The following is a 26,100-nucleotide window of genomic DNA, read 5'->3' as shown; positions in this document are numbered from 1 at the left end:
ACTCTGTGGGAGAAGGCAAGGGTGGGATGTGATTTGACAGAATAGCTTTGAAACATGTATATTACCATATGTGAAACAGACTGCCAGTCCAGGTTTGATGTAAGAGACAGGGCGCTCAGGCCCGGTGCACTGGGATGACCCTGAGGGATGGGATGGGGAGGGAGGTGGGAAGGAGGTTCAGGATGGGGGACATATGTACACCCATGGCTGATTCATGTCAATGTATGGCAAAAACCACTACAATATTGTAAAGTAATTAGCCTCCAATTAAAATAAATTAATTAAAAAAATACAAGATACCCTGATAAATATGAATTTCAGGTGAAAAAAAAAAAAATAGACAAAGATCTTGTTAAAAAAAAAAACACAACGAAAACTACATATCCAAATCTCTCATGAAGATTCAAAGAAATTCCAGAACAAAATATGAGTAAACTGAAACTGGCAACATTATATAAAATGATCAACTGTCATAAACATCTAGGTTTCTTCAGAGAATATAAGGATGGTTTAACAACAGGAAATTTGTAATGTACTACTTTAAAAGAATAAAAAGCAAACACCATATCCTTGCCTCTACAGATGGAAAAAGGATTTAATAAAATACAATGCTTCTTTTTTAATCCTCAATACACTTATTTTCCCCAGTTTTATTAAGATTTAATGATCTATAACATTATGGAAGTTTAAACTATATACTGTAAAATTTGATACACATATATATTGTGAAATGATTACCTCAATAAGCTTAATTTACATCCTTATCACCTCATTAATTACCTTTTTTTTTCTGGTGAGAGCATTTAAGATCTACCCTCTTAGGAACTTTCAAGTATATAATACAGTACTGTTAACTGTAATCACCATGCTCTATGTTAGATACCCAGAACTACTCATCTTATACCCGGAAGTTTGTTTCGTTTCACCACCATCTTCCTACTTCCCCCACCCTGCCCATCTCAGTCCCTGGAAACTACCATTCAACTCTGTTTCAATAAATTCAACTTTTTTAGATTCCACATCTGAGATCACAAGTGTTTGTCTTTCTCTGACTTATCTGACTTAACATAATGCTCTCAAGGTCCATTCATGCTGTCACAAACAGCAGGATTTCCTTCTTTGATGGCTAAATAATATTCCATTGTGACTGACTCTGTGTGTGTGTGTATGTATATGGATATAGACAGACAGAAACTACATTTTCTTCATCCACCCATCTGCTGATAGACAAAGCTTTCCTTGTCTTGGGTATTGTGAATAATGGGAATGCAGACATTGCTTCAAGATACTGGCTTCATTTCCTTTAGATACATACCCAGAAGTGGGATTGCTGAATTATATTCTATTTTTAATTTTTAAGAAATCACCACCCTGTTTTCCACAGTAACTGTACCAATTTATATTTCCACAAAATTGCACAAGGGTTTCCTGTTCTTCACATACTTGCTAACACTCGTCATCTCTTATCTTTTTGTAACAGCCATTCAAATGGGTGTTTTTTTAATTCTTTCATTTGTTCCCAATTAAGAATAGAAAGGAACTTACTCAACCTGATAAAAGGAACCTAGGAAAAAGCTAGTTAAATTACACTTCATGGTGAAACACTGAATGTTATTCATTTAAGATCAGGAACATCCAAGGATTTCCACTGGATTTTGCCAATGCAATAAGAAAACGAAACAGATGGGATAAAACATCAGCAAGAAGCAGAAAAAACTGTCTTTATTCACAGACAATATGACCAACTATGTAGAAAATCTTATGGAATGTGCAAAGTTACTATAACTTGTTAGTAAGCCAGTTTATTAACAAAGTGACAATATAAAATACTAACATATAAAAATAAACTGTACTTCACAAGCCATTAGCAACCCAAATATGAACTTAAGAATGTCATTTGCAACAGCACAAAGCAATAAAATACTTAGAGATTTAAGAAAAAATGTGTTAAAAAAGAGGAAGATATATAAAATCTGTACACAAACTACAAAATATTGCTGAGAGAAATTAAAGAAGATGTGAATAATAAATAATATACCATGCTAATGGACTGGAAGAGTCTATAATAATGTTAAAATGAAAATTCTCCCCAAATTAATCTATACAACACAATCAGCATAAAAATGCAAGTAGTCGTTTTGGGTAGAAATTAATACACTAATTTAAATTTTTATTGAGGAACAAAAAGGACCTAGAAGAGCCCAAACAATTTTAAGAATAAAGTTAGAGGACTCTAATTACCTAAATTTTATACATACTTTAAAGCTATGGTAATCAAGATAGCATGGACTGGTATAAGGATAGACACAGAAATAAACAGAACAGCAAGTTCAAAGCCAAACCTATACATTTATGGTCAGTTCACTAGGATTTCAACAGTCAATTCAATTCAAAGACAATTCAGTGGGAAAATCATCATTTTTTTCAACTGGAACAATTATCCACATACAAAAAGGTTAATTTAAACCCCACCTTTACCTCACATCATACATAAAAATTAATTCAAAGGAAATCACAGCTTTAAGTGGAATGGCTAATACTATAAACTTCAAGAAGAAAATAAAAGGGAAAATATTTGTGATATTGGGATAGGCATAAATGTCTTAAGTATTGATATCAAAAGCATGATCAATCCATAAAAGAAAATATATGAGAAGTTGAACATCAAATTTAAGATCTTTTGTGCTACAAATGATACCATTAAGATAATTTAAAGAATTATTTATGATGCAATAAGACAATTCAATTTTAAAAATCAGCAAAGACTGAAATAGATATTTTATTTAAGATATACAAATGGGTGATAAGCAAATGAAATGATACTTAACATTTTATTAGTCATCAAAGAAATTTAAAACCACTGTGGAACATCATTAGATATCCACACTAAAACAGGTATAATCAAAAAAGATTATGCCAAGAGGTGGTTAGGACATAAGAGAAACAGGACATAAGAGAAACATAAGATTCCTTATCCATTACGACAGGAATACAAAATGGTACAGCCACTTTGGAAAACAGTCTGGTCATTTACTGAATCGTTAAATATACATTTGCCATAAAATCCAACAATTACTAAGTATCTAATCTAAGTATCTATCTACCCAAGAGAAATAAAAACGTGTCTACATAAAGACCTGTATATGTATGTTCATGTCAGAATTACTTAGAATGGTCAAAAATGCAAAACAATTCAAATTTCTATCAACGGAATAAACAAAATGTCATGTATCCATAAAACGCAACATGACTTATCAATAAAAAGAAAAGAAATAACGATATATGCAATATGAATGAACCTCTAAGTGTTATTTTAAACAGAAAAAGACACAAAAGACTCCATATTACATGATTTCATTTATATGAAACTTCTAGAAAAGGCAAAACTACTTAGGCAAAGCGGATCAGCGCCAGCGTTGGAGATGGAGGCAGGGTGAATGCACACACTCATAAGAAAACTAGGGACAGCACCCTAAAACTGCTGAGGGTTGCACAACTGTACAAATTTATTAAATGGGTGGATTTCATAATATTTAAATTATATAATAATAAAGCTAATGCTTTTTAAAAAAGCTTTACATAGAATAAAAAAATAAACAGGGTCAGGAAAGCTACTCAATTACCTAGGTAAACAACCTGGTCCCAATATATTAATCTAGCATCAGACTTATAAATGAAAATGTACTTGTTATAGTTATCAGCTAACATTGGAGTTTACCTTGAGTTCTTGAATTCCTAGGGGAAATCTTTATCTGAGATCCATGAACCACTCACTGAAATCACAAAATCTGGTACGTACATACAAATATACACTTCATTGGAGGTTTCTATTGAGGTAAAATTCATAAAACCTAAAACTGTTTTAAAGTGCACAACTGAGTGGATTTTAGCACATTCACTACGCTGTGCAACTACCACCTCTATCTGATTCTTAACATAATTCTCGTCCCTCCAAAAACCCCATATTCATTAAGCAGCTACTTTCTGCTCCCCTCCTCTAAATATTCCCTGGCCTCCACCAATCTGCTCTCTCTGTAAGAATTTACCTGAAACATTCTACACAAACGGAATCAAATAATATGTGACCTACTGAGTCTGGCTTCTTTTACTCAGCAGAACGTTTCTGAGGTTCATCCACACTGTAGCATGCATCAGTATCTCAATGCTGCCATAGCTGAGTACTATTTCATTGTACAGATACACCAGATTTATTTATCTATTCATCCACTGATGGACTTTGGGTTGTTTCTACCTTTTTTTCATTATTGTGAACAGTACTGCTGTGAACCTTCATCTATAAGAATCTGTGTATTTGTTTTCAATTCTTTGGCGTAATACGCCTAGGAGTGGAACTGCTGAGTTGTACAGTAATTCTATAAGTATCTTTTTGAACACCTACTAGACTTTTCCACAGCAGGACTCAAGAGCTTTCAAAAGTGTCTATAACCCTGGTGAATTTCTTAAAATCTCTTTACAGTCTCCTAACTCAGAGTAAGCCTCTGACTGTGTGGATCACAACAAACTGTGGAAAATTCTTCGAGAGATAGGAATACCAGACCACCTGATCTGCCTCCTGAGAAATCTGTATGCAGGTCAAGAAGCAACAGTTAGAAGTGGATATGGAACAGACTGGTTCCAAATTGGGAAAGGAGTACATCAAGGCTGAATATTGTCACCCTGCTTATTTAACTTATATGCAGAGTACGTCATGCGAAATGCTGGGCTGGATGAAGCACTAGCTGGAATCAAGATTGCCTGGAGAAATACTAATAACCTCAGATACGCAGATGACACCACCCTTATGGCAGAAAGCAAAGAGGAACTAAAGAGCCTCTTCATGAAAGTGAAAGAGTGGAGTGAAAAAGTTGGCTTAAAATTCAACATTCAGAAAACTAAGATCATGGCATCCAGGCCCATCACTTCATGGCTAACAGATGGGGAAACAATGGAAACAGTGACAGACTTTACTTTCTTGGGCTCCAAAATCACTGCAGATGGTGACTGGAGCCATGAAATTAAAAGACGCTTGCTCCTTGCAATAAAAACTATGACCAACCTAGACAGCATATTAAAAAGCAGAGACATTACTTTGCCAACAAAGGTCCGTCTAGTCAAAGCCATGGTTTTTCCAGTAGTCATGTATGGATGTGAGAGCTGGGACTATAAAGAAAGCTGAATTGATGCTTTTGAATTGTGGTGTTGGAGAAAACTCTTGAGAGTCCCTTGAACTGCAAAGAGATTGAACCAGTCCGTCCTAAAGGAAATCAGTCCCAAATATTCACGGAAGGACTAACGCTGAGGCTGAAACTCCCAATACTTTGGCCACCTGATGCAAAGAACTGACTCACTGGAAAAGACCCTGATACTGGGAAAAACTGAAGGTGGGTGGAGAAGGGGACGACAGAGGATGAGGTGGTTGGATGGCATCACTGACTCAATGGACATGAGTTTGAGCATCCTTCAGGAACTGGTGATGGACAGGGAAGCCTGGCATTCTGCAGTCCATGGTGTCTCAGAGAGTCAGACACGACTGAGCGACTGGACTGAACTGAACCCAAGACTACGAAAGCAGGTTTTAACATACACTGGAAAATTTCCTATACTGAAAATCTCTATGCTTTAGTAGCAAAAACTAAAGCAAAGTTACACTAATGCCCAGAATTCTAACATCTGTATATGCTGGCTTCAAATGGATAATACACCAACTACTATACACCTGTACACTTCTCAAAGTGAGATAAAATAACTGAACCAAAAATAGTCAGAGCTATAATTTGTGCCTTAGGAGGAAACAAGCTTCTGACTTCAGTACCTCTAAAAAGGAATGGACAATAAAAAAAATCAGTCCCATTCCACTGGACAGAACTAGGTAATACTGGACCACAATGCGTCTGAATCTAACAGATTAGACTACTCTGCAATTGGCTGATACTGTTTCGATGATAATCTAAGATCCAAAGCTGCACTCCTCTAACTCCCCTACAAAAAGAAAACTTTTGAGTTACACCTCAGCCAAGATCTAAAAAGACTAATATACAGTACTCAGGCTCTGACTATCTGAAGGACGATATTCCAAAACTCATGAAAAATATCCACCACTATGCCAAAGTAAAGGCACTGCTGAACAGGGTGATTGGTGCAATTTTTATCTTTTTTTTCCTTTATGATCTTCTTCACTCTTCATGCGATCATTGTTAAGAACACTTAATTCAGCTGTTCAACAGGAAAGCTGTAATTTCTCCATGATGAAGAAATAAAATATATTATAAATTATTAAGAGTTAACCTGTGAACAAAAACTGACTTCTGAAAAGGTGCCAAGATTGAGGGGAGAAAATAGTCTTTCAACAAATGGTTCTGAGGCAACTGGATAGCCACATGAAAAAAATGAAGTTGAACCTTTACCTTATAAATTATACAGAAATGTAAAACCTCAAAAAGGATCAAAGAACTAATACCTAAAATTATAAAATTCTTAGAAGAAAATATAGGCATAAATCTTTGTGGTCTTGGATTAGGCAATGCTTTCTTTAAAATAACATGAAAAGAAAACAGACAAATTGCACTTGGTCAAATTAAAGACATTTGTCCCTCAAAAAATACGCTTAAAGTAAAAGGATGACTTATATTTTAAAAAGAGAAAATGTTTGCAAATCATATATCTGACAAGGAACTAGTATCAGAATACAAAACAACTATCACAACTAAACAAGGCAAACAACCTAATGAGCAAGTAAAAAAGGACTTAAGCAGACACTCCTCCAAAGACATTCAGAAGGCCAATGAGCATACTAAAAAACGCTCAGTATCATTAGTCATCAAGGAAATACAAATCAAAACACGAGATATCACACTCACAACTAACAGAATGACTATTATCAAAAAGGCAAGAAGTAACAAGTGTTGGTAAGGATGTGGAGAAAAGGGAATCCTTGTGTTCTACTGGTAGGAATGTATACTGGTGCAGTCAACATGGAAAACAGTATGGAGATTCCTCAAAATATTAAAAATAAAACTGTCATATGATCCAGCAATTCCACTCCTGGGTATTTATCCAAAGAAAACAAAAACACTGGTAAGAAAAAATATGCATGCCCCTATGTTCACTGCAGCATCATTTACAATTGTCAAAATACAAAAGTAACCCAAGTGTCATCAACAGATGAATGGATGTGGTATATGTATATGTGTGGAATATTATTAAGTAATAAAAAATAATGAAATCTTGCCATTTGCAACAACACAGATGGCCTCAGAGAGCATTGTGCTAAGTGAAATAAGTCAGAAAAAGACAAATATTATATTGTTTTACTTATATGTGGAATATAAAAAATAAATGAACAAACATAAAACAGAAATAGTTATAGATACAGAAAACCAACAGGTAATCACCAGAGAGGAGGGTAGTGAGGGGAGGAAAAAAACAGGTGAGGAACCTTAAGAGGTATAAACTTGCAGCTATAAAATAAATGAGTCATAGGTATGAAAGATATAGTGTGAGAATCTAGTCTAATAATTATATATCTTTTTATGGTGACATAGTGTAAACAGACTTACCATGGCGACCATCTTGAAATGTATAGGAATATCAAATCACTATGTTGTGTAAAAGGAAATAACACAGTGTTTCAGTCAATTATACTTCAAAACAAATGAATTTACAGAAAAAGATCAGATCCGTGGTTACCAGATGTGGGGGCAGGCGGAAAATGGGATGAAGATGGTCAAAAGGTAGAAACTTCCATTTCTAAATAGTAGAGATGTAATGCACAATATGATAAACATAGTTAACACTGCTAAGAGTTATATAAAAAAGTTAAATGAGTTCTTTTCTCATCACAAGAAAAAAGTTTTCTATTTAGTTCTGTATCTATACAAAATGATGAATGTTTACCAAGCCATCATTAATTATAGTCATTTTAGGATGCACATTAAGTCAGATCATTATGCTGCAATCTTTGAACTTATACAGTGCTTTGTGTCAGTTTTATCTCAATAAAACTGAAAGAAAAATTATTTAAAAATAAACTTCACATATTGGAAATTAGAATAGTGAACACTATATAGGATTATATCACTACCAATACCCACAGAACATTAATCTTATCTAGAAACAAGTAACATTATTGTGCTTTTTTGTTTCTGGAATTCTTTTCAGAAACCCAACTAGTTCACCTTGCAGAATGTTCTGTATTATTCTGACTAACCTATATTACGCTGAAAATCCACATTTAAAAAGTTTTTATTTAAAACAATCATAAAATAAATTTACTACATAATCAATTTTTTAAAAAAGGTAGTAACAAGTGTTGGCGAAGACATGGAGAAACTGAAACCCTCATATAACTACAGGAAAATAAAGCGATGCAGCTGCTATGGAAAACAGTTTGGTGATCCCTCAAAAAGTTAAACACAGAATCAAACATGACCAATTCCATTCCTAAGTATATACTGAAGATAAGGAAAAAGATGTGTTCAAACAAACACTGGTACATAAACATTTCTAAAAGCATCATTCATAATAGCCAAAAAATTGGAAACACTCATACATCTATTAACTGATGAATGGATAAACAAAATGTGGTATATCATACTATATAATTAATCAGTCACAAAATATTAGCCATAAAAAGGAACTCAATTCTGATGTATACCACAACACAGATGAATCTTAAAATCATCATCCTTAGTAAAATAAAACATAAACAAAAAGCCATATATCATATGATTCTATTTAAATAAAATACCCAGAAAAGGTAAATTCATACAAACAGAAAGCAGACTGGTGGCTGAAAGAAACTGGAGCTAAGGGAATGGGGAATGACTGATTAATGGGTACGTGGTCAAGACATCCATGAACTAGATATTGGAGACAGTTGCACATATTAAGGAAAAACAAGTTAACCCACAGAAGTCTATCTGCAATAGACTGCAAAATCCCATCCTCATTAAAGAGCAGAACCCACTTTCAGAATGGCCCAGTTCCTCTCAAACTTTAACAGATGTATGCATCAACTGGTGATCTTGTTAACATGCAGATTATGATTCAGCAGTTCTAGGGTGGGGTGTGAGATTTTTGCCTAATTTAGCTAGTAGGTGATATGCATGCATCTGGTCTAGGACCATACTCTTAAGTAGTAAGACTCTAGAACAATGGTCTTTACATACATTTTAGAAGAAAATATAACACCTATCAAAAAACTTAAAACACAAACAATACATATTTATTTTACACATTAGCTAAGAGAACTACTATAGTAATAGAGACCATGTATTAAAAATAATACAGAAAATATCTACTTATTTTCAGCATGGAGTAACAAAGACTGGGTTTACCTACCCACCTGTAACAACTGCAAAATAGGATAAAATATGTGAAACAATGATTTCACATACTGAATAATCACAGAGTAATCCCTGAGAAGAGGGAAGTAAATGACATAATCTCAGATTATTGTCCACAGAGTTTCCAAGTCACAGTTTCAGGAGATGAACCTTGAAGGTTTTCGGAAGTTAAGCGGACAGTGGGAGTCTGGGGAAGCCATGGCAGCTACACTGCAGCTCAAAGTAACCAGAGAGGAAAGAGGTAGACAAAGGGAAAGCTCTGAACATCTGCTGAACATTCTGGTGTCTTTAAATAAGTAATAATCAGTGAATAAGTGTTAGGAAACAACTTGAAGCAATGGGAAAAAACCACCAAATGGAGTGGAACTAAAAAAATGATATAATCTTCAGAGCTGGGAGTAACTCAGGTTCCCACTAGCCATGGTGGAAAAATTCGTAATGCATAAGATACTGGTTAGAATATCAAGAAATATATTAAAAAGTGGAGAAAAGTAGCCTTAAGTTAAATGCTTCTCTAGTCCTGCCTAAAATCATAAAAGCCTTGGAAGAACTATATTTTTCTCCAAGTAACTGTATCCCACAACAAAGCTCAAGAATATTAATAGAAATGCAAAAATAGTCATCACCCAAGAAGGTAAAATTCACAATGTCTTGTGAATTAAAAAATATAAGGAGGCAAATATAACAAATAAGAAGTAAAAATAAATAAATGAAAAGGCATCCAAAAATGAGACAGAAAACAGAATCAGTAAATGAGGACACAGAAAATTACCATTACAGTATAACTGTATTCTATATATTCAAGAAAACTGAGGAAAGATTAAATAGCGTGCTTAAAAGAAATACTAAAAATATTAAAAGACACGAACCAAAATTTTAGCACGAAAAATCTAAATCTGAGATGAAATAAACTGGATAGAATTAAAATCAAATTAGACACTGCAAAAAAAAAACAAGAATAAACTTAAAGCTGTCCAAAATGAAACACAGAGAATAAACAAAAAATAATAAGTATCAGTGAGCTCTGAGACAACTTAAAATGACTAACACAAGTTTAAGTGAGGTCCTCTGAGTACTAAAAAGGGTACTATTTTAAGCAAAAAGTAGTTGAAATTTTTCCAAATCTGATGAAAACAAACAAACCTACAACCTGAGAAGCCAAACAAATTCAAGCATAAGAAATATGAGAAGAATTATGTAAAGGCACGTCATAATTAAACTGCCAAAAGTCAGTGATGAAATTAAAAACAGCCAAACATCACATCAGAGCAGTATGTAAAGCAGCAGGAAAACACTGATTTATAATGATGGGAAAAGTCAATTAATTGAAACAGATCAGGAAATAACACAGATGAAAGTAATAGTAAGAAGGAATATTTAAACAGTTTTTAAACTGTATTCTGTTGTTCAAGAAGCTGGAGGAAAGTTAAGTAGACATGTGGAAAACACTAAACACACATACAAATGAACTTCTAGCAAAGAAAACTATACATGTCTCACTGAAAAGGATTAAGGACAGATTAGGTGATGCAGAAGCAAAGATTAATGAATCTGAAGACAGAGCATGAGAAAAGACCTGAAATGAAACACAGAAAAAATGAACACAGAATTAGTGAATCATGACCAATATTCATGACTGATGGGATATTTACAGCACTAAATGTCTATATTAGAAAAGGAAAGGTCTGAAATCAATGACCTCACCTGCTTTCTTTAAAAAACTAGAAAAAGATCAAATAAAGCCCAGACTAATAAGAAAGGAAATAAAAAGTCTAAATTTACTTACAGAAACCAAATAGAGAAAATTTAAACTTTTTAAAGAGTATGGTAAGAAACAAAGCTATCTTAAGATTCTATTTTAAAACTACAAAGAGAGCAAGAGAAGAAAAAAGGAACAGAGGGAAACTGCAAAACAGCCAGAAAACAATTAGCAAAATGGCAGTACATACACACTTACCAATAATAAAATGTAAATGGACTAATTCTTCAATCAAAAGACAGAATGGTTGAATGGATTAAAAAAAACAAGAGCCATTCATATGCTGCGTATAGGAGACTCACTTCAGATGCAGGACACACAGTCTTAAAAGTGAAGGAATGAAAAAAGATATTCCATGCAAACAGAAACCAAAAGAAAGTCTCGGTAGCTACACTTACATAAAACAAAATTAACTTTAAAACTGTAACAACATACAAAGAAGGACATTACATATGATAAAGGGGCCAGCCCAACAAGACGATATAGTATTTATAGACATTTATGCACCCAACACAAGAGCACCTAAATGTACCCAGCAAATATTAACAGTTCTAAAATCCCATTTAAAAAGAAAGCTACTCACTCAGCGCAAACAGTTTTTCCTGCTGATGTATGTGCAGATACTAAAACAGACTGATTATTATCAACACACTGAATGGCTTCTCTTTGAAAGGCATCAAGAATGAATGGATATTCCTATAAAAAAAAATTAATATATGTATGAAGATACCTTGCCACATCAGAACATACTTAAAACCAAGAGATGCTACCCCCAGAAGCGTTATGGAAGCATTTATGAGTCTACTTGGGAAACATTCTGTCCACTAGAGAAAATTAGGAAGAACTAAAAAGAAAACTTTAATAAGACAGAATATGTTATTTCTGCTGTCTAATCTTTCAATTATTATGCTTACACATATACTAATTACAACATGATTATTACCATATATTAAGAACATGCTTTATGGGAGGCACTGTGGAACACATTTCCCACATATTAATCTCCACAGCAACTCCTAACATAGGTGTAGTTTTCTTTCCCAGCTGGGAACACTGAGAGTCTGAAAAGTCAAGTCCTCAATGAAGTTCACTCATCAGAGGCAGAATAATATATCTATCAGACTTTAAAAATTCAAGTTTACCGCACAGTACTGCCATTTTTACTTAAAGAAAATGACTTGGAAAACCTACACTACTCTTTTATAGTCTATCAGCGATTCAAAATACATTTAGTATCAGCATTAGAGTTTAAGTTTCATTAGAAGCTTGTTAGGCTCCAGAACTGTATGCAAAACATATTGTACATATGCATTTTTTTCTAGAGAAAGATTGATACTTTTCATTAGATTCTTTGAAATGGCTGAGAATTATGCTTAAAAATCTTATCACATGATGCTTGGTTTTCAGTATGGTTGTTTACTGATTTGGTTCTCACCATATCTGACTTCAAGTGGAAGCTTCAGAGTGTGTATCTACATACACATACACACAAACACACACAGAAATATAAAAATCTCATTTTAAAGTTTACCTTTAAGATTTTTAGGAAAACAGACTCACAAAACTGTACCAACTGTACCGCTCAAGGTACAAACCTTTGCAGCTTTTCCAACTCGAGGTTTAAGTGGTAGATAATCTTCATCTGCAGGAAGTGCAACCTGATGTTTAAAAAAAAAAATTTACCATTCAAGAATTGATGCATTCAGCATACCATAATTAAAGACGGTTTGAAAAATAAAGGTGATGAACTAAAGTGTTGCTGACAGTCTTAGACACTACAAAATTAAATAACCATCTTCAAGAACAAGGCAAATGCAAATGTTACAGCATTCCAAAAAGTGTTTACCTAATAGTTATGTAATCAAAAGCATTTAAGTCTACCTCCCAAAAGAAACTTTATTAAGTTCTAGGACTTATCTCAGCTATCTTTGTATATTCTGTATCTAATGTACTTCTTGACATTAATGAATGCTCAAAAAAGCTGAATGGACATAAAAAGGGATGCCACTATATGAAAGAAAACTATATAGAATAAAGTATTCCCTGGAACAGGAAATTAATTTTCCTCTAGTGAAGATTAAGATCTGCAGAGCAGTTCACAATATACCTAAATTCCCAAGACTTAAGCCAAGTAGTGTATAAATAATAAGGGCAAAGTAAGGTACACAAAGAAGTCAGAAATCATTTCTAAGAGCAAAATTTCAACAAACAATTATGAGATAAGATTAGCTGTCTTAGAAATATTGAGAGGTTGTTGGTAAACGTGCAATTCAATTGCAATCAAGATGATGTGTGCAGCATTTCAAAAAGCGGTAAGTGGAACCTGACTATAATTAAGTGAAACAATAAATTATGAAACCTAATGTAAAATATCTAATATAATGAATGTATTAAAAGAAATGTGACACTCTAAATGGAATCTACAAAGGGGCAGAGTTTGGAAGCTTATCCAGCACAAACTACAAAAGGGTAAATTCAAGAGGTGTTTTTATTAGTGAATGAACCTTTCTGGGGGACAGGAATAGTTTTCATCAATCTTTTCCTTCAGACTACATATTCTCCTTTTATGACTCTAAGAAACTTCTAAGTAGCTTCTGATTCCCAGGTAGTTTGATAGTAAGAGGATTACCTATCCATTAATTTTAGGAAATGTCCTTCTTTTGCTACACTATACCATGAGTACCAAAGTGACTGTTCTTCTAAAGAACACAATCGCTGGCACACTGACAAAATCAAATTTCTGAATCTGAAAATCTTGGGACTAGATCCTCAATCATGGTATGATCCAATTTCACTTCCCTCACATTTCTCCTTGATACTCGCTATGACATGAACAAAAAACATTAACACAAAGCAATTAAGATTTTAACATCTCTGAGATTTAATAGCAACAACAACAAATTGTGTTTTCACGTGTATAAGAATCAGTTTTATTTTTAATCTCTGAAAACAGTGTAACACTAACATAAGACAGGGAGAGGAGAAACCTACAGGGACTAAGGAGTCAGAAAAAAGAAAACCAACAGAAAAATCAAAAATCAAATAGACTTAGCAATCAGTTACTGGCGATTTTTGCCAGAATAGTTCGAAAGACATGGAGAAAGAAGAAACCTAACTACAGTAGACTAAAAGATGACTGGAGGCTAGGAAGTCGAGCAGGGATTTTCTAAGCAGAGCAATCAATAACACCTCTGAAAAAAACGGACTCCATATATATATATTTGTGTGTGTGTGTGTGGTGTTTCTCTTTATATTCAGTCAGTAATAAAATGTGCCTGGCTTTCAAAAGATAGGTACTAAACGAGTAACTACAATGGTGATGAAGAAAACAACACAGTAGTTAAAAGGAAAATATATAACAAAAGAGAAGATTTTAAATATTCGTATGCTGATAAGAAAAGGAAAAACAGAAAAGGAAACACTAAAAACAGTCAAGGGAAAATGGAGTAATCCAAGTCTTTGTGGAGGCAGGATAAGATACGACCAAGAACACTGACGGAGCAGCCCTCCTCAGCCTAAACAGGGCAGTGCCTTTTCCTTGGAGTGGATGTGACTCCAACTTGGTATCTTTGAACCCCTAGATAAAGTGAAAGGTAAGGTGACCGGCTAAAAAAGTGAGAGGAGATAACAGGATGTGGGGTTTGAGGATAATCATGAAGGAGGACAGAAGGAACCTTTGACCTCCTGAGAGCTAAATTTGTGTTTGGCTTTTCTTTCCCATCTTTTTAAGACCACAGCTTCAAAGAGGGTCTCACGTAAGTGTTAAATGTATGATCTAATGGATATTATACCCACCAAACTAAGTGCTATTCTAAAGGAATGTAAGCAAATTTCAATTAAAAAAATAAGTATTAAAAAAAAAAGGCTCCAAATCTACATCAAAAGCAATTTTTGTTAATCTGGAATTATTCTGCTTATTCAATAAAGACTTCTAGTAAGATTTCCCAACTATCTGTAGTAATAACTCGTCAGGTTACATGGTAAAGGCAAGGGGGCTTAATAGGAAGAACTAGTGCTACAATTTCCTCATGTCCTTTCGGTTCATAAACTCTCAGTGATAAAGGGTTACCACAAGCTATCCTTGACCACCATCTAGTGGCGAAACCATGAAACTGCAATGTATCGGTTGTCAGAGCAAGATGAAAAAAGCACAGGACCTGTAAAACATCACTGTTACTTGACTTTAGGAGCATGGGAATGAACATGTACTAAATACATACTCTGTGCTGGGTATCTTACCTAATTTTCTTATATAATCTTCAGAACAACCCCATGATGTAAATCTTATTATTCTAAATTTACAAATTAGAAAACTGACATCAGAGGTTAAGAAATTTACCCAAGACTGTAGTTAGGAAACGGAGAAGGCAATAGCACCGCAGTCCAGTACTCTTGCCTGGAGAATCCCATGGACAGAGGAGCCCTGGTAGGCTGCAGTCCATAAGGTCGCACAGAGTTGGACATGACTGAGCGACTTCACTTTCACTTTTCACTTTCATGCACTGGAGAAGGAAATGGCAACCCACTCCAGTGTTCTTGCCTGGAGAACCCCAGGGACGGGGAGCCTGGTGGGCTGCCGTCTACGGGGTCGCACAGAGTGGGACACGACTGAAGCGACTTAGCAGCAGCAGCAGTTAGGAAAAGCACTGTCAGTATCTGAATACAAAGCCCCAGCTCCTTCCACTAGACTATGTACTCTGCAGAAAAGCTACTAATTGTTTCCAAAGCCCTGAGGCTAAACCCCTTGCTCACCAGACTAGATAATCCAAAGCAAAATCCCACTTACACCACCAACTTAATCACACACTGTTTGTGCTTACCTCATGTGTACACCCTTCGACAGTTTCAACTGACTGTACCTTGACTCTGGGCATCAGGTCAGCCAAACTTAAAAAAAAAATTATTAAAATTACATTAAAATATTGATAAATTACTGAGAATTATATAGGCTGAGAATTCAAAATGATCAGCTAGCATCTCTTATTACAAATACAAAACAAATAGACTCCACGTAATTATTCAAAGAATTATGTTAACTTAGTTCCAGTGACTATTTTAAATAAAAAGTACCTCTACAAAGCATCATCATTACTTCAAAACACAAAGATGCTTATAAAAACCATTATATGATAGAAAGTATAAAATAAACTAGCCTAATACAGATGTTGTTATAATTTTTAAGTGTTCCTTAGTCTCAGCAGAATCCTAGGTTTTACTCATCTAGGTTCTGTTTAGACTCTTAAAGGACATGACTGTGAATAAATTAAAGAAAAATAGATGTATTTCTGCACAAGATTTATTATCCTCTCATTGACTGTACTTTTAATTTTTACTTTAAATCAATAATCATACTTTGGGTAAAACTCAAGGGTTACTACAAGACACAACAATGATTTTAAATTGTCAATATTATTTTGTAACCTATTCCACTAGCTTGGACAAACAGTGCAGCTTAAATGTTTCAGGGACACATCTATCACCATCTATAGTACCTACTTTTGCTAGTTACAACAACAGCTAACTGGTTAAAAAAACAAACAAACAAAAAAACCACTGGAGTAAATTTTCCATTGTAGTGCCAAGCTAGAATACAGCAAAGAAGGAGGGAAAAGCAAAGTCAGGATGATCATAACAATAGGAAACAGGTCAATCTAAGAAACTAGCATCAATATCTAGAAAGTTTCAACTTCCGAAATGAGAGAAACATCAACTATTTCAACCTCAGATACCCATGGGTCTCCCTCATTGACAGCAGTTTTAAGATTCAAAGCCACTCTACTGCTGCATGCAAGAGTGAAAATTTAATTCCTCCTAATGCTCCTTCTCAAGTAAGTTTTATTCTTTCCTTTTATCCCACACTTCCAGTGATCCTCTTTCTTAAAATTGGATTCAAAAATATTAAAAATCTTTCTTTTCTATACTGTTTTCCATTTCCCCAAACACAGATAAACATACTAGTTATATGTCTATTTGAATATATAAAGAATATTTACCTTTATTTCTCTATGTCAACAAACACATTCATGAAGTAACAACATATAAGCAACTTTCAAAACTTCAAATAACTACCCATCTGGAGTTACCAACATTTATGATAGTGGAAATACTACCTTAAATCTTCAGTTATTGACTCTTCCACCCTGGGTTTCTTTCCAAAAATAGGTTCATCAGCACCTTCGAAGTCTGCATCTCTCTTGTTTTTTCCAACATTAGTTGACTCTGATTGTAATTTACCATCAAAACATTTTCTGAAAAGCAAACAAGTTAGAATGAATTCTGAAACAGCACTTGTTACTTTAAGAGCAACTCCCATAAAATATTATCTTTGTAAAATATATACACTATTACCAGAAAAAATCACATAAATAGATGTTACAAACCAAAACTGGCTAAAGCCCAGAATACTCTAATTTTAACTAATAAAACTGAACATTACTCGTTTTTCATTTCATATTTTCTTGGAAATTGTTTTTAAAATATTTTGCAACTCACATTATCACATTAACATAACTACTAACACAATATTCTTAAAAGTTATAAAACATTGTTATACATTTACATGAGCACTTTCAATAAACATTTAATGTTTTTCTAATGGCATAATATCAGTATTTTGGAGAAAAAAATTTTTATGTGGTCGGATTTACCGGTTAAAAGTAGTGACAATCAACAGTGCTTGGTAGACTAGACATCCATAGGGTAATTCAATCTGACCCTTCTGCTCATTTACACAAAAATCAATATAGATACTAGATCTAGTTGTAAAAGGCAAAAACAACAAAGCCTCTAGAAGATAAAACAAGAAAACTATCTTTATGCTTTATTAAATGACATAAAATTATTAATCAAAACGTAATTCTGATGAATTGGACTGCATTGAAACTAAGTGCTTCTGTAAATCAAAAGGTACTACTAAGAGAGGAAAGAGGTGGGGAGAGAGGTGGGAGGGGGGCTCAGGATGGGGGACACATGTACACCCATGTCTGATTCATGTCTATGTACGGCAAAAACCACTACAATACTGTAATTAGCCTCCAATTAAAATAAATTAATTAAAAAAAAGAGGAAAGACAAAGTGGGAAAAAACACACATATAACAAAAGGCAAATAAATCTAAAGTACTGGAAGACTACAAATTTAAAAAGATAACCCAATTTAAAAATGAGCAAAAGACTAGAACAGGCCCTTTTTAAGAGGATATCCAAATCACCAATAAGCATATGAAAAGAAGCTCAGAAACAATTACAGGAAAATGGAAATCAGACTATACAGTATCACAGACTCTTAAATTTTTGATCTCAGAATCCTTTTCCAGTCTAAAAGTTATTCAGTATTCAAAGGAATTTTGTTTATGTAGTCATATCTATTGATAGTTACCATATTAACTATTAAAACTGAAAAAATTTTAAGTTTAGTTATTCATTTTAAAATGGCCAATAACTATTAGAAGTTAGGGCTTCCCCAATGGGTCAGTGGGTAAGGAATCCGCCTGCAATGCAAAGAGACACAGGAGACGTGGGTTCAATCCCTGGATGCGAAAGATCGCCTGGAGGAGGAAATGGCAACCCACTCCAGTATTTTTGCCTGGAAAATCCCATCAACAAAGGAGCCTGGAAGGTTCCAGTCCATGGGGTCGCAAAGAGTTGGGTAAGACTGAGCACAAGGCAATGCTGAGGCATAACTGACCTATTAGAAGTTAACATAAATAACATTTTTGACAGAAAATAAGTATTTCCCCAAAAAGATTTAAATGAGAATAATGGCAATGTTTTCTATTACTCCACGTGCCTTTAATGTCTAGCTTAATAGAAGACAGCTGGACTCTCATCTATTTCAACTTGTGATATGGTTTTTGGCTTAAGTATATGAAGAAAAATCCAATCTGATGTAGTTGAAAAGGAGCAGACTTTTCAGATAACTGGGAGTATTCCTCTGACCCCACATCAAAACTTAATCATACTTTGAAAAGTACTGCTGGAGCTACAGTTAAGAATTTTACAATGCTGAGCAAAAGCTCGACACAAAATAACATATATGAATCCATTTACATTATATCTACAAACAGGAAAAAAAAAAAGTAACACATGTGGTTATCATGTTAGTCACTTTTCTGGGGGGAAAAAGAGGAGGGATTTCTACAATATTCTACTTTTCATCCCAAATGGGGTTACACTGGCATGTTCACTTTATAAAAATCTGTCCCATGACTTCCACACCTTTCTTACATGTTTTATTTCAATAGAAAAGTTTTGTTTTTTTTTTAAGAACCAATGAATACTAGTATTGATCTATACGCTATAATCTTTCTATAACGAAGTTTACTCTGACGCTTAGCAAAACCTGACATATGTAAAACATCTCACTCTCAATTTAGTGGAATAGGTATTCATAGTTATCCCATATTACTTACATGAATCTCCTTTGGACAAGCCATTAATATCTTTGGCTTTCAGTAAAAGAAGACATTTAAATGATAATTATGATTCCTCTAATTTTAACATTTTATTATTCGGTCTGAATTAGTAAGCATCAACCAAACCATTGTAATAAAAACCTACTAACAGTTGATGATAACTATAAAACAAAGAAATATAGTTCCTATAACTTTGACAAGTTTAAAACCTAATTTCATGGTGGAATATTTTCCTTCAGAAGAGTTTTATTATTCTTTAATATTGTATTCTTATCTAAACAACTGAATCTGAAGCTAATCAAGTCTCTACATCAGTACTGTTTAAGATATATACATGCAATTACTGACATAACTTTAAATTTCTAGTAACCATATAAAAATAACTTCAAAATAAGCCAGTTTTAATATATTTAACTTCAAATATACTACATATTAAAATTTCAATATATAAAAATAAAAATGAACTACTGGATATTTTTTATATCAAGTTATCAAAATACAGTGTATATTTTCAATTTACAACACATCTCAATTCTGATTAGCTACATTTAAGTGCTCAACAGCTACTGATAGGTAGTAGCTATTACTGCAGTCTCCCCTTATCTGTGTTTTTGCTTTCCAAGGCTTCAGTTGCCCTGGGTCAATTGAGGTCCAAAAATATTAAATGGAAAATTACAGAGGTAAATTATCCGTAAGTTTTAAACTGGACATCTTTCTGAGCAGCACGCTGAAATCTTGTGCATTCCTGCTCCATCCCACATGGGACACGAATCATCCCTATGCCCACAGCATCCAGCTTGTAGTCACTTAGTGTCTAAGTTCTCAGATCACTGAACTGGCATGGCAGTGCTTGTGTTTAAGTAATTCTTGTTTTACTCAATAATGGCCCCAAGCTGCAAAAGTAGTGATGTTGGCAATTTTGAGAGCCAAAGAGAAGCTGTCAAGTGCTTACTTTAAGTGAAAAGGTGAAAGTTTTCAACTTATAGATTGATATAATTTATTATTAATAATTTTAATTTCTTATCATGTCTAATTTATAAATTATGCTTTCAAAAATAGTATTACATTAAAAAAAAAAAATACTACATACATGTTTTGGTACTCTCCAAGGTTCCAGGCATCCTCTGGAGCTCTTGGAACCTATCCCACTCAGATAAGGGATTGTTCAGTTGCTAAGCCATGTCCCCATGGACTGCAGCATGCTAGGCTTCCCTGTCCTTCACCATCTCCTGGAGTTTGCTCAAACTCATGTCCATTGAGTCGGTGATGCTATCCAACCATCTCACTCTCTGTCGGGGCCTTCTCCTCCAGATAAGGGGTGAGGACTACTATACATTGGATAGTTCAGCTCTAAATATAAGGACAGTTTGTAGTAAATAATTGAGGATAGAGAAGCTAGTTAAATGATAGTATAAGAGCAATTTCAGGATGTGGAAAACTATACAGGACAAATGAGCTGGATTCTCCTCTCATCTACGCTTCCAGAAGCAATCAACAGCATAAGGGAAAAAGAGACTTGTAAAATAAAGGACTTTAGGGATGTAACAGGGGCCTCTCAGGCAGTGCTAGTGGTAAAGAACCCACCTGCCAATCCAGGAGACATAAGTGACGTGGGGTCAATCCCTGGGTGGGGAAGATCCCCTGGAGAGCAGGGCAACCCACTTCAGTATTCTTGCCTGGAGACACCCATGGACAGAGGAGCCTGGCGGGCTATAGTCCATTGGGTCTCAAAGAGTGGGACACTGCTTAGCAACTGAGCACGCATGCATGCATCTTCATAACATCATAGTTGCCCATTCAAACTACAGAAATTAATTACTTCTGTTTGGAAAAAAACAAAAATCTGTCCTTCCTCATTTTCCCTGAAAAGTTATCCAAAACTACTAAACCCTCTAACTTAATGACAGAGGAAGACTATTTTTTTTCTCCTTTCTGTCATTCTTTCTTACATGTGACATTTCACATTCTTTGATTGTTCTGATGTCCCTATAATCTCTGTCATGTGTATGAAAACTACACATTCCCAGAGAAATCTTCACTTCAAACAGTTCCAATTCAAGTAACATCCAGATATATACCTTCAGTTCTGGTATTACTTCAAATCCAAATTAAAACTGCCCAATGGACTGCTTCAATACGGATACACTATCATCAATTCACTTTGCCTTGAGCCAAATTAATTTTCAAATCAAAATCACCTATAAATTTCCCTATTTTTCTTCTTCCTGATATCCAAATTCAAAACATCTCTTTTGACCCCCCTTTCCATTGTTCTCCTTAAATTAAGCCTGTCAATTTTTTCCTTTACAACATTTTATATCTTTTTCCTTCCTTCTGTCACCTCCTGAGCCGAAGTCCTTATAATCTCATAATTAGACAATTTAAATACTTTTTAATTTACTTTTACTATCAGTGCCTTTCCTCTTTAAACATATCAACAAATGCTACCAAATTAATTTATCTAAACTAACACTTTACTTCTCCAGTTACCAAGTTACATGTTCAATGGGCGCACCCCCACACACACACTGGGTTTTTTTAAAAATAAAATCAAAAGTCATCTGCCTGTTATTCAAGGCTCCTCATAATCTAAAACCAATTTATATCCTCTGCTTTATCTCTTGTAGTCCTAAGCAAACACTTCCTCTAGGCCAATCCGTGCTACCAAAAAAAAAAAAAAATCTCAGCATCAATAAGGAATCATTTCCTCAACTTAGGATAGCTTCTTGCATGTAAATCTCTCTGGACACCACAGATACCACTTTTCTGAACTTTAATAGCACTTCAGTGTACATAATAGCTTATTATATTCCAATCTCCTACTCTTCAAAATATGTATCTGTTCCACTTCCTTACTTCAAATAAAAATTCCTTGAAAGTAAAATTATGTCTAACTTAACTCAAGCATCTACTGGGTATCTTCCTCCAATGTCAAGAGTAAATTTTGTTCATTACTAAGGAATCATCTTATTTTAATTGACGTTTCAGGGACCAGTAATTTTTTAGTTTTTCTTAATGAAATCAAAGAAAGCCAGCACCTAAGAATCCAATATATGCTAAGCACTGTTAGGCGCTTTACACATACTATCTCATTTAATCTTCACCAAAACCCTAGTGATTGGCGCTATCATCTCATTATGGGCAAGAAAACTCCAGCTTGGAGACTGAATTTCTCTCCCTTCTGCTGCTATTTGCCCTGTCCTCTCCAAGTCACAGTTTCTAAGCCTCTTAACCCTTTACGCAACTGGTGGTTCGTTTCGTGTATTAAAGGCTCTGTGCCCAGTTGGTGCTGGTGCTGCGGGTGCGGAAGCTAAGAAAAAGCTGCCATGCCCTCACGACCCCCCGGGTAGACTCAGGCAGGCGCAGAGTCAGGCCTCATGCCGGCATCAGGGAATTGCAGGGCCAGGAGCCCACGCTGCCTGCGGTCACCGGGAAACGCCAAGACCCAGCGTCCTCAAACCAACATTCTTCCTTCCTCTTCATTTTTCTCAACCCCCTTCACTTCCCTACTCCTATCATGAACACCCTACACCCACCCCACTTCTCGAGGTCTTCAAAAGACAGTACGATTTTCTTCCTTTAACACTGGGATCATCTTCCTTACCCGGCCTTTTCTGCAGACCCTGGAGGCCCCTTCCACTTCCCCTTCTCCTTGTCTTTTTTGGCTCCAGGAGCCGTGGTCGAGTCGTCCTCGAACACGCTGAACAGCTCATCCCCGAAAGCGTCAGCCATCTTTCGTAGCGGCGAGACCCAATTTCCTTCCTACCCACAATGCTCCGCGACCGCACCGACAGTGACGACAGTGAGGCTGCGAGAAGCCTCAACGGGGGCCCGCGGGTGATAAAATTAGTGGAGTAACACAGTCGCCGAGACTTCTTCCCCGCTTCCTTTTTCTCCTCTGATCTTTCCTTTCCCACTGGCGGAAGAACACCTCCGTGGCTAAGAAGGGACCTCGGCCAGGATTCCCGGCACGCCGCGGAAACCTGGGGCGGAGAGGAGGCGGGATCTTGGCGAGCCCGACCAATTACGAAGCAGCGGTCGTCCAGGCCTGAGAAGCCCGGATTGAGGGCGCAAGGTGGCGGCTTGGGACAGGGGGAATGTGAAGATCTTTTGGAGGCCGTACGGGAGTGGTGCCGGTAGCTGGATAGGGAGAGGTCTTCTGCCACAGCTGCAACATGGGTGGCAAGAACAAGAAACACAAGACGCCGGGGGCCGCGGCGGTCCGGGCTGCCGTGTCTGCTTCCAGAGCCAAATCCTCCGAGGCCGGAGCTACCGGGGAGGCCCAAAACAAGAAGCCTGTGTCCAGGCCGTCCCCAGCCGCCGCTGCCAGCACCAGGGAGCCCCGGGTCAAGCAAGGTATGAACGGTCAGGCCCCGGACTCCTCCGGAGCTTCAACTGCCAGTCCCGAGGGAGAAGCTTTAGCACGTGGGCAGACCCTCGATCTTAAAATTTATTTCACACCCAGAGCTACTGTCTCCCCATCTGGTAGCCTTGTTTTAGATTAGTGTAGGCTGTTCGGGCCTCCAGAGTTCCGACGGTAGCGTCCCCCCACCTAACCTCCATTTGCCTTGAGAAGAAACAAAAAAATTTGCATTAGCTCTCGTTTCTGCAGGGATCGGTCCTGAGCCACCCTCTAGCGAGGCGAATGCAGAGAGTAGTGTGTGGAGTTGTTAACCTCCCAGAGCCAGACCCTTTTTCTCCTTGCTTCTCAGACCATTTTCAGCCACGATGTAGCGTTTCCACGTGTTATGGAAAAATCAGTACTTAATAAGAATTTCAGCGCTTACACCCCGAATATGGGTATTGCTGCTGCTACTGCTAAGTCGCTTCAGTCGTGTCCAACTCTGTGCGACCCCATAGACGGCAGTCCACCAGGCTCCGCCGTCCCTGGGATTCTCCAGGCAAGAACACTGGAGTGGGTTGCCATTTCCTTCTCCAATGCATATGGGTATAATCTGCTGTAAAAATTGTCAGCGATCTTTATCGCAGCAATGCGTTTTTGCTTCTTGTGCATTTTGGTTTGATAATTCATCTTGGAGATTGCCAGTTCTGGCTGCAGATCAACAGACCTCTTTTACAGCTGGTTTCAAAAGATGGACAATTAATACGCTATTTTTTTCTGCTTAGCGTATTTGCTTGTTCTTGCAGAAATATTCGTCCAACAAATATGTATTGAAAACCTCCGTGTATGGGATGAGCAAAATAGATAAATCACCACTCTTGGAGCTTGCCAGTGTAATGGCAATAGTTACATAAACATTGCTTTGTGATTGTTAAGGGTCGCTAGGAAAGAGAATTTTACAGGGTAATCTGATTTTTACTGGGAAAAAAGAGGAGTATTGGATGGTGTCTTTGAGAAAGTGATGGTATTGGGGGGATGGATTGGTATTAACTCCATGAAAAATGGGGAGAATAGTATTTCTGTGCAGGAAGGAACACTACATGCCAAGATCTTGAGTCAGGAAAGAGCATGGGCCTTTGAGATACTCAGAATGTAAGCATTGCCTAAAGAGGAAAGGAGATGAGACTGAAGTAGGCAGGTAACAAACTTTCACTTAGAAGATGAATAATAATTCTTTGTCCTGCAACTTATCATAATATTTTAACTACAGAATTGCTATGCCTGCAATTAGAAATGCATAGTATTTTTTCTGGACGATTCTGTGGCACTTTTACTCTGTGAATCAGCCTCTTCCTTTTCGTGCTATTGCTCTGAGTTCTTTGAACTTTCTAATAGTCATTTGTTGTGTTCTTTGGCTTCCCAGTCCCCCAAACCCAAAATGTGACACTTGCTGAACGTGTCAGTCTTACAGTATGATTCCCTCTCCAGCTCTTCCAGAAGAACTCATCTACTTCCGTTACTTCTATCTTCTCCTGTGTAGGTGACTCCTCAATCAGCACGTCCAGTCGTGGTCTTTATTTCAAGCTTAAGTCAGCCATTTCTACACTGATTTGGAGATCTGGCCCTATTTTGTGAGCATGTCAAATTTAATAACATGGCTAATTACTCCCTCCCAAACTAGCTTCTCCTGTGACTTCTTTGTTTCTGTTTTTCCATATTCCTCTTTAGTCAATGTCAGTAGTTATATTTTAATGCCTTCCTTTCTTCTTCACATCCAGTCAGTTCTCAAGCTCCATATAGTCTTTGCTTATTTGTCTTCCATGTATGCCCCTTTTCACTTTTGATTTATACTATTCACACCTCATTTTAGGCACTCATGAATTTGTGGAGTATGAGCACAGCCTTCTGATGGATCTCCCTAGCTGTGCTCTTTTTTCCTCCTCCAGTCTGTCCTGCATGAAGTATTGGATTGATCTTCAGAATCACTGCATTGGTTATATCACTTCCCAAGTTGTTCTACAGCATTTTTACTGACATTGTGATAAAGTACCAACGATTCAGCTTGTATCTAAGACCACCCTTTCTAGCCTTTTTACTAGTTCCTGTATTGTGTGTGTATGCTCCATCATGTCCAACTGTTTGTGAGCCTATGGACTATAGCCCACCAGACTTCTCTGTCCATGGCATTTTTCAGGCAAGAATACTGGAGTGGGTTGCCATTCCTCCTCCAGGAGATCTTCCC

General features: G+C 36.2%; 2 protein-coding genes across 4 annotated transcripts in view; one reads left to right on the top strand and one right to left on the bottom strand.

Moving 5' to 3' along the window:
• The window catches only part of MTREX (Mtr4 exosome RNA helicase), a 101,515-nt gene extending 78,247 nt beyond the window's left edge, over nucleotides 1–23,268 (bottom strand). For both annotated transcript variants that reach the window (XM_086361711.1, XM_086361712.1), the window contains exons 1-5: nucleotides 23,121–23,268; nucleotides 17,214–17,351; nucleotides 15,924–15,990; nucleotides 12,699–12,761; nucleotides 11,687–11,799 (exon numbers count right to left, since the gene is read on the bottom strand). In XM_086361711.1, coding sequence (XP_086217837.1) covers nucleotides 11,687–11,799; nucleotides 12,699–12,761; nucleotides 15,924–15,990; nucleotides 17,214–17,351; nucleotides 23,121–23,248 — 509 coding nt within the window. In that variant the 5' untranslated portion in view covers nucleotides 23,249–23,268. The remainder of the gene's footprint in view (nucleotides 1–11,686; nucleotides 11,800–12,698; nucleotides 12,762–15,923; nucleotides 15,991–17,213; nucleotides 17,352–23,120) is intronic.
• Nucleotides 23,269–23,566: 298 nt separating this feature from the next.
• The window catches only part of DHX29 (DExH-box helicase 29), a 47,145-nt gene continuing 44,611 nt past the window's right edge, over nucleotides 23,567–26,100 (top strand). For both annotated transcript variants that reach the window (XR_015148763.1, XM_086361709.1), the window contains exon 1: nucleotides 23,567–23,872. Coding sequence is in view for 1 of the 2 variants with exons in the window: in XM_086361709.1 (XP_086217835.1) it covers nucleotides 23,692–23,872 (181 nt within the window). In the remaining variant the exon portion in view is untranslated. The remainder of the gene's footprint in view (nucleotides 23,873–26,100) is intronic.

Source organism: Bos grunniens, chromosome 20 (assembly GCF_055505025.1).
Source record: "Bos grunniens cultivar Pamir isolate PY7600 chromosome 20, Bosgru_T2T1.0, whole genome shotgun sequence".
Lineage (NCBI taxonomy): Eukaryota > Metazoa > Chordata > Mammalia > Artiodactyla > Bovidae > Bos > Bos grunniens.
The sequence above is the reverse complement of the archived record's forward strand: the minus strand, read 5'-3'. Positions and strand labels throughout refer to the sequence as shown.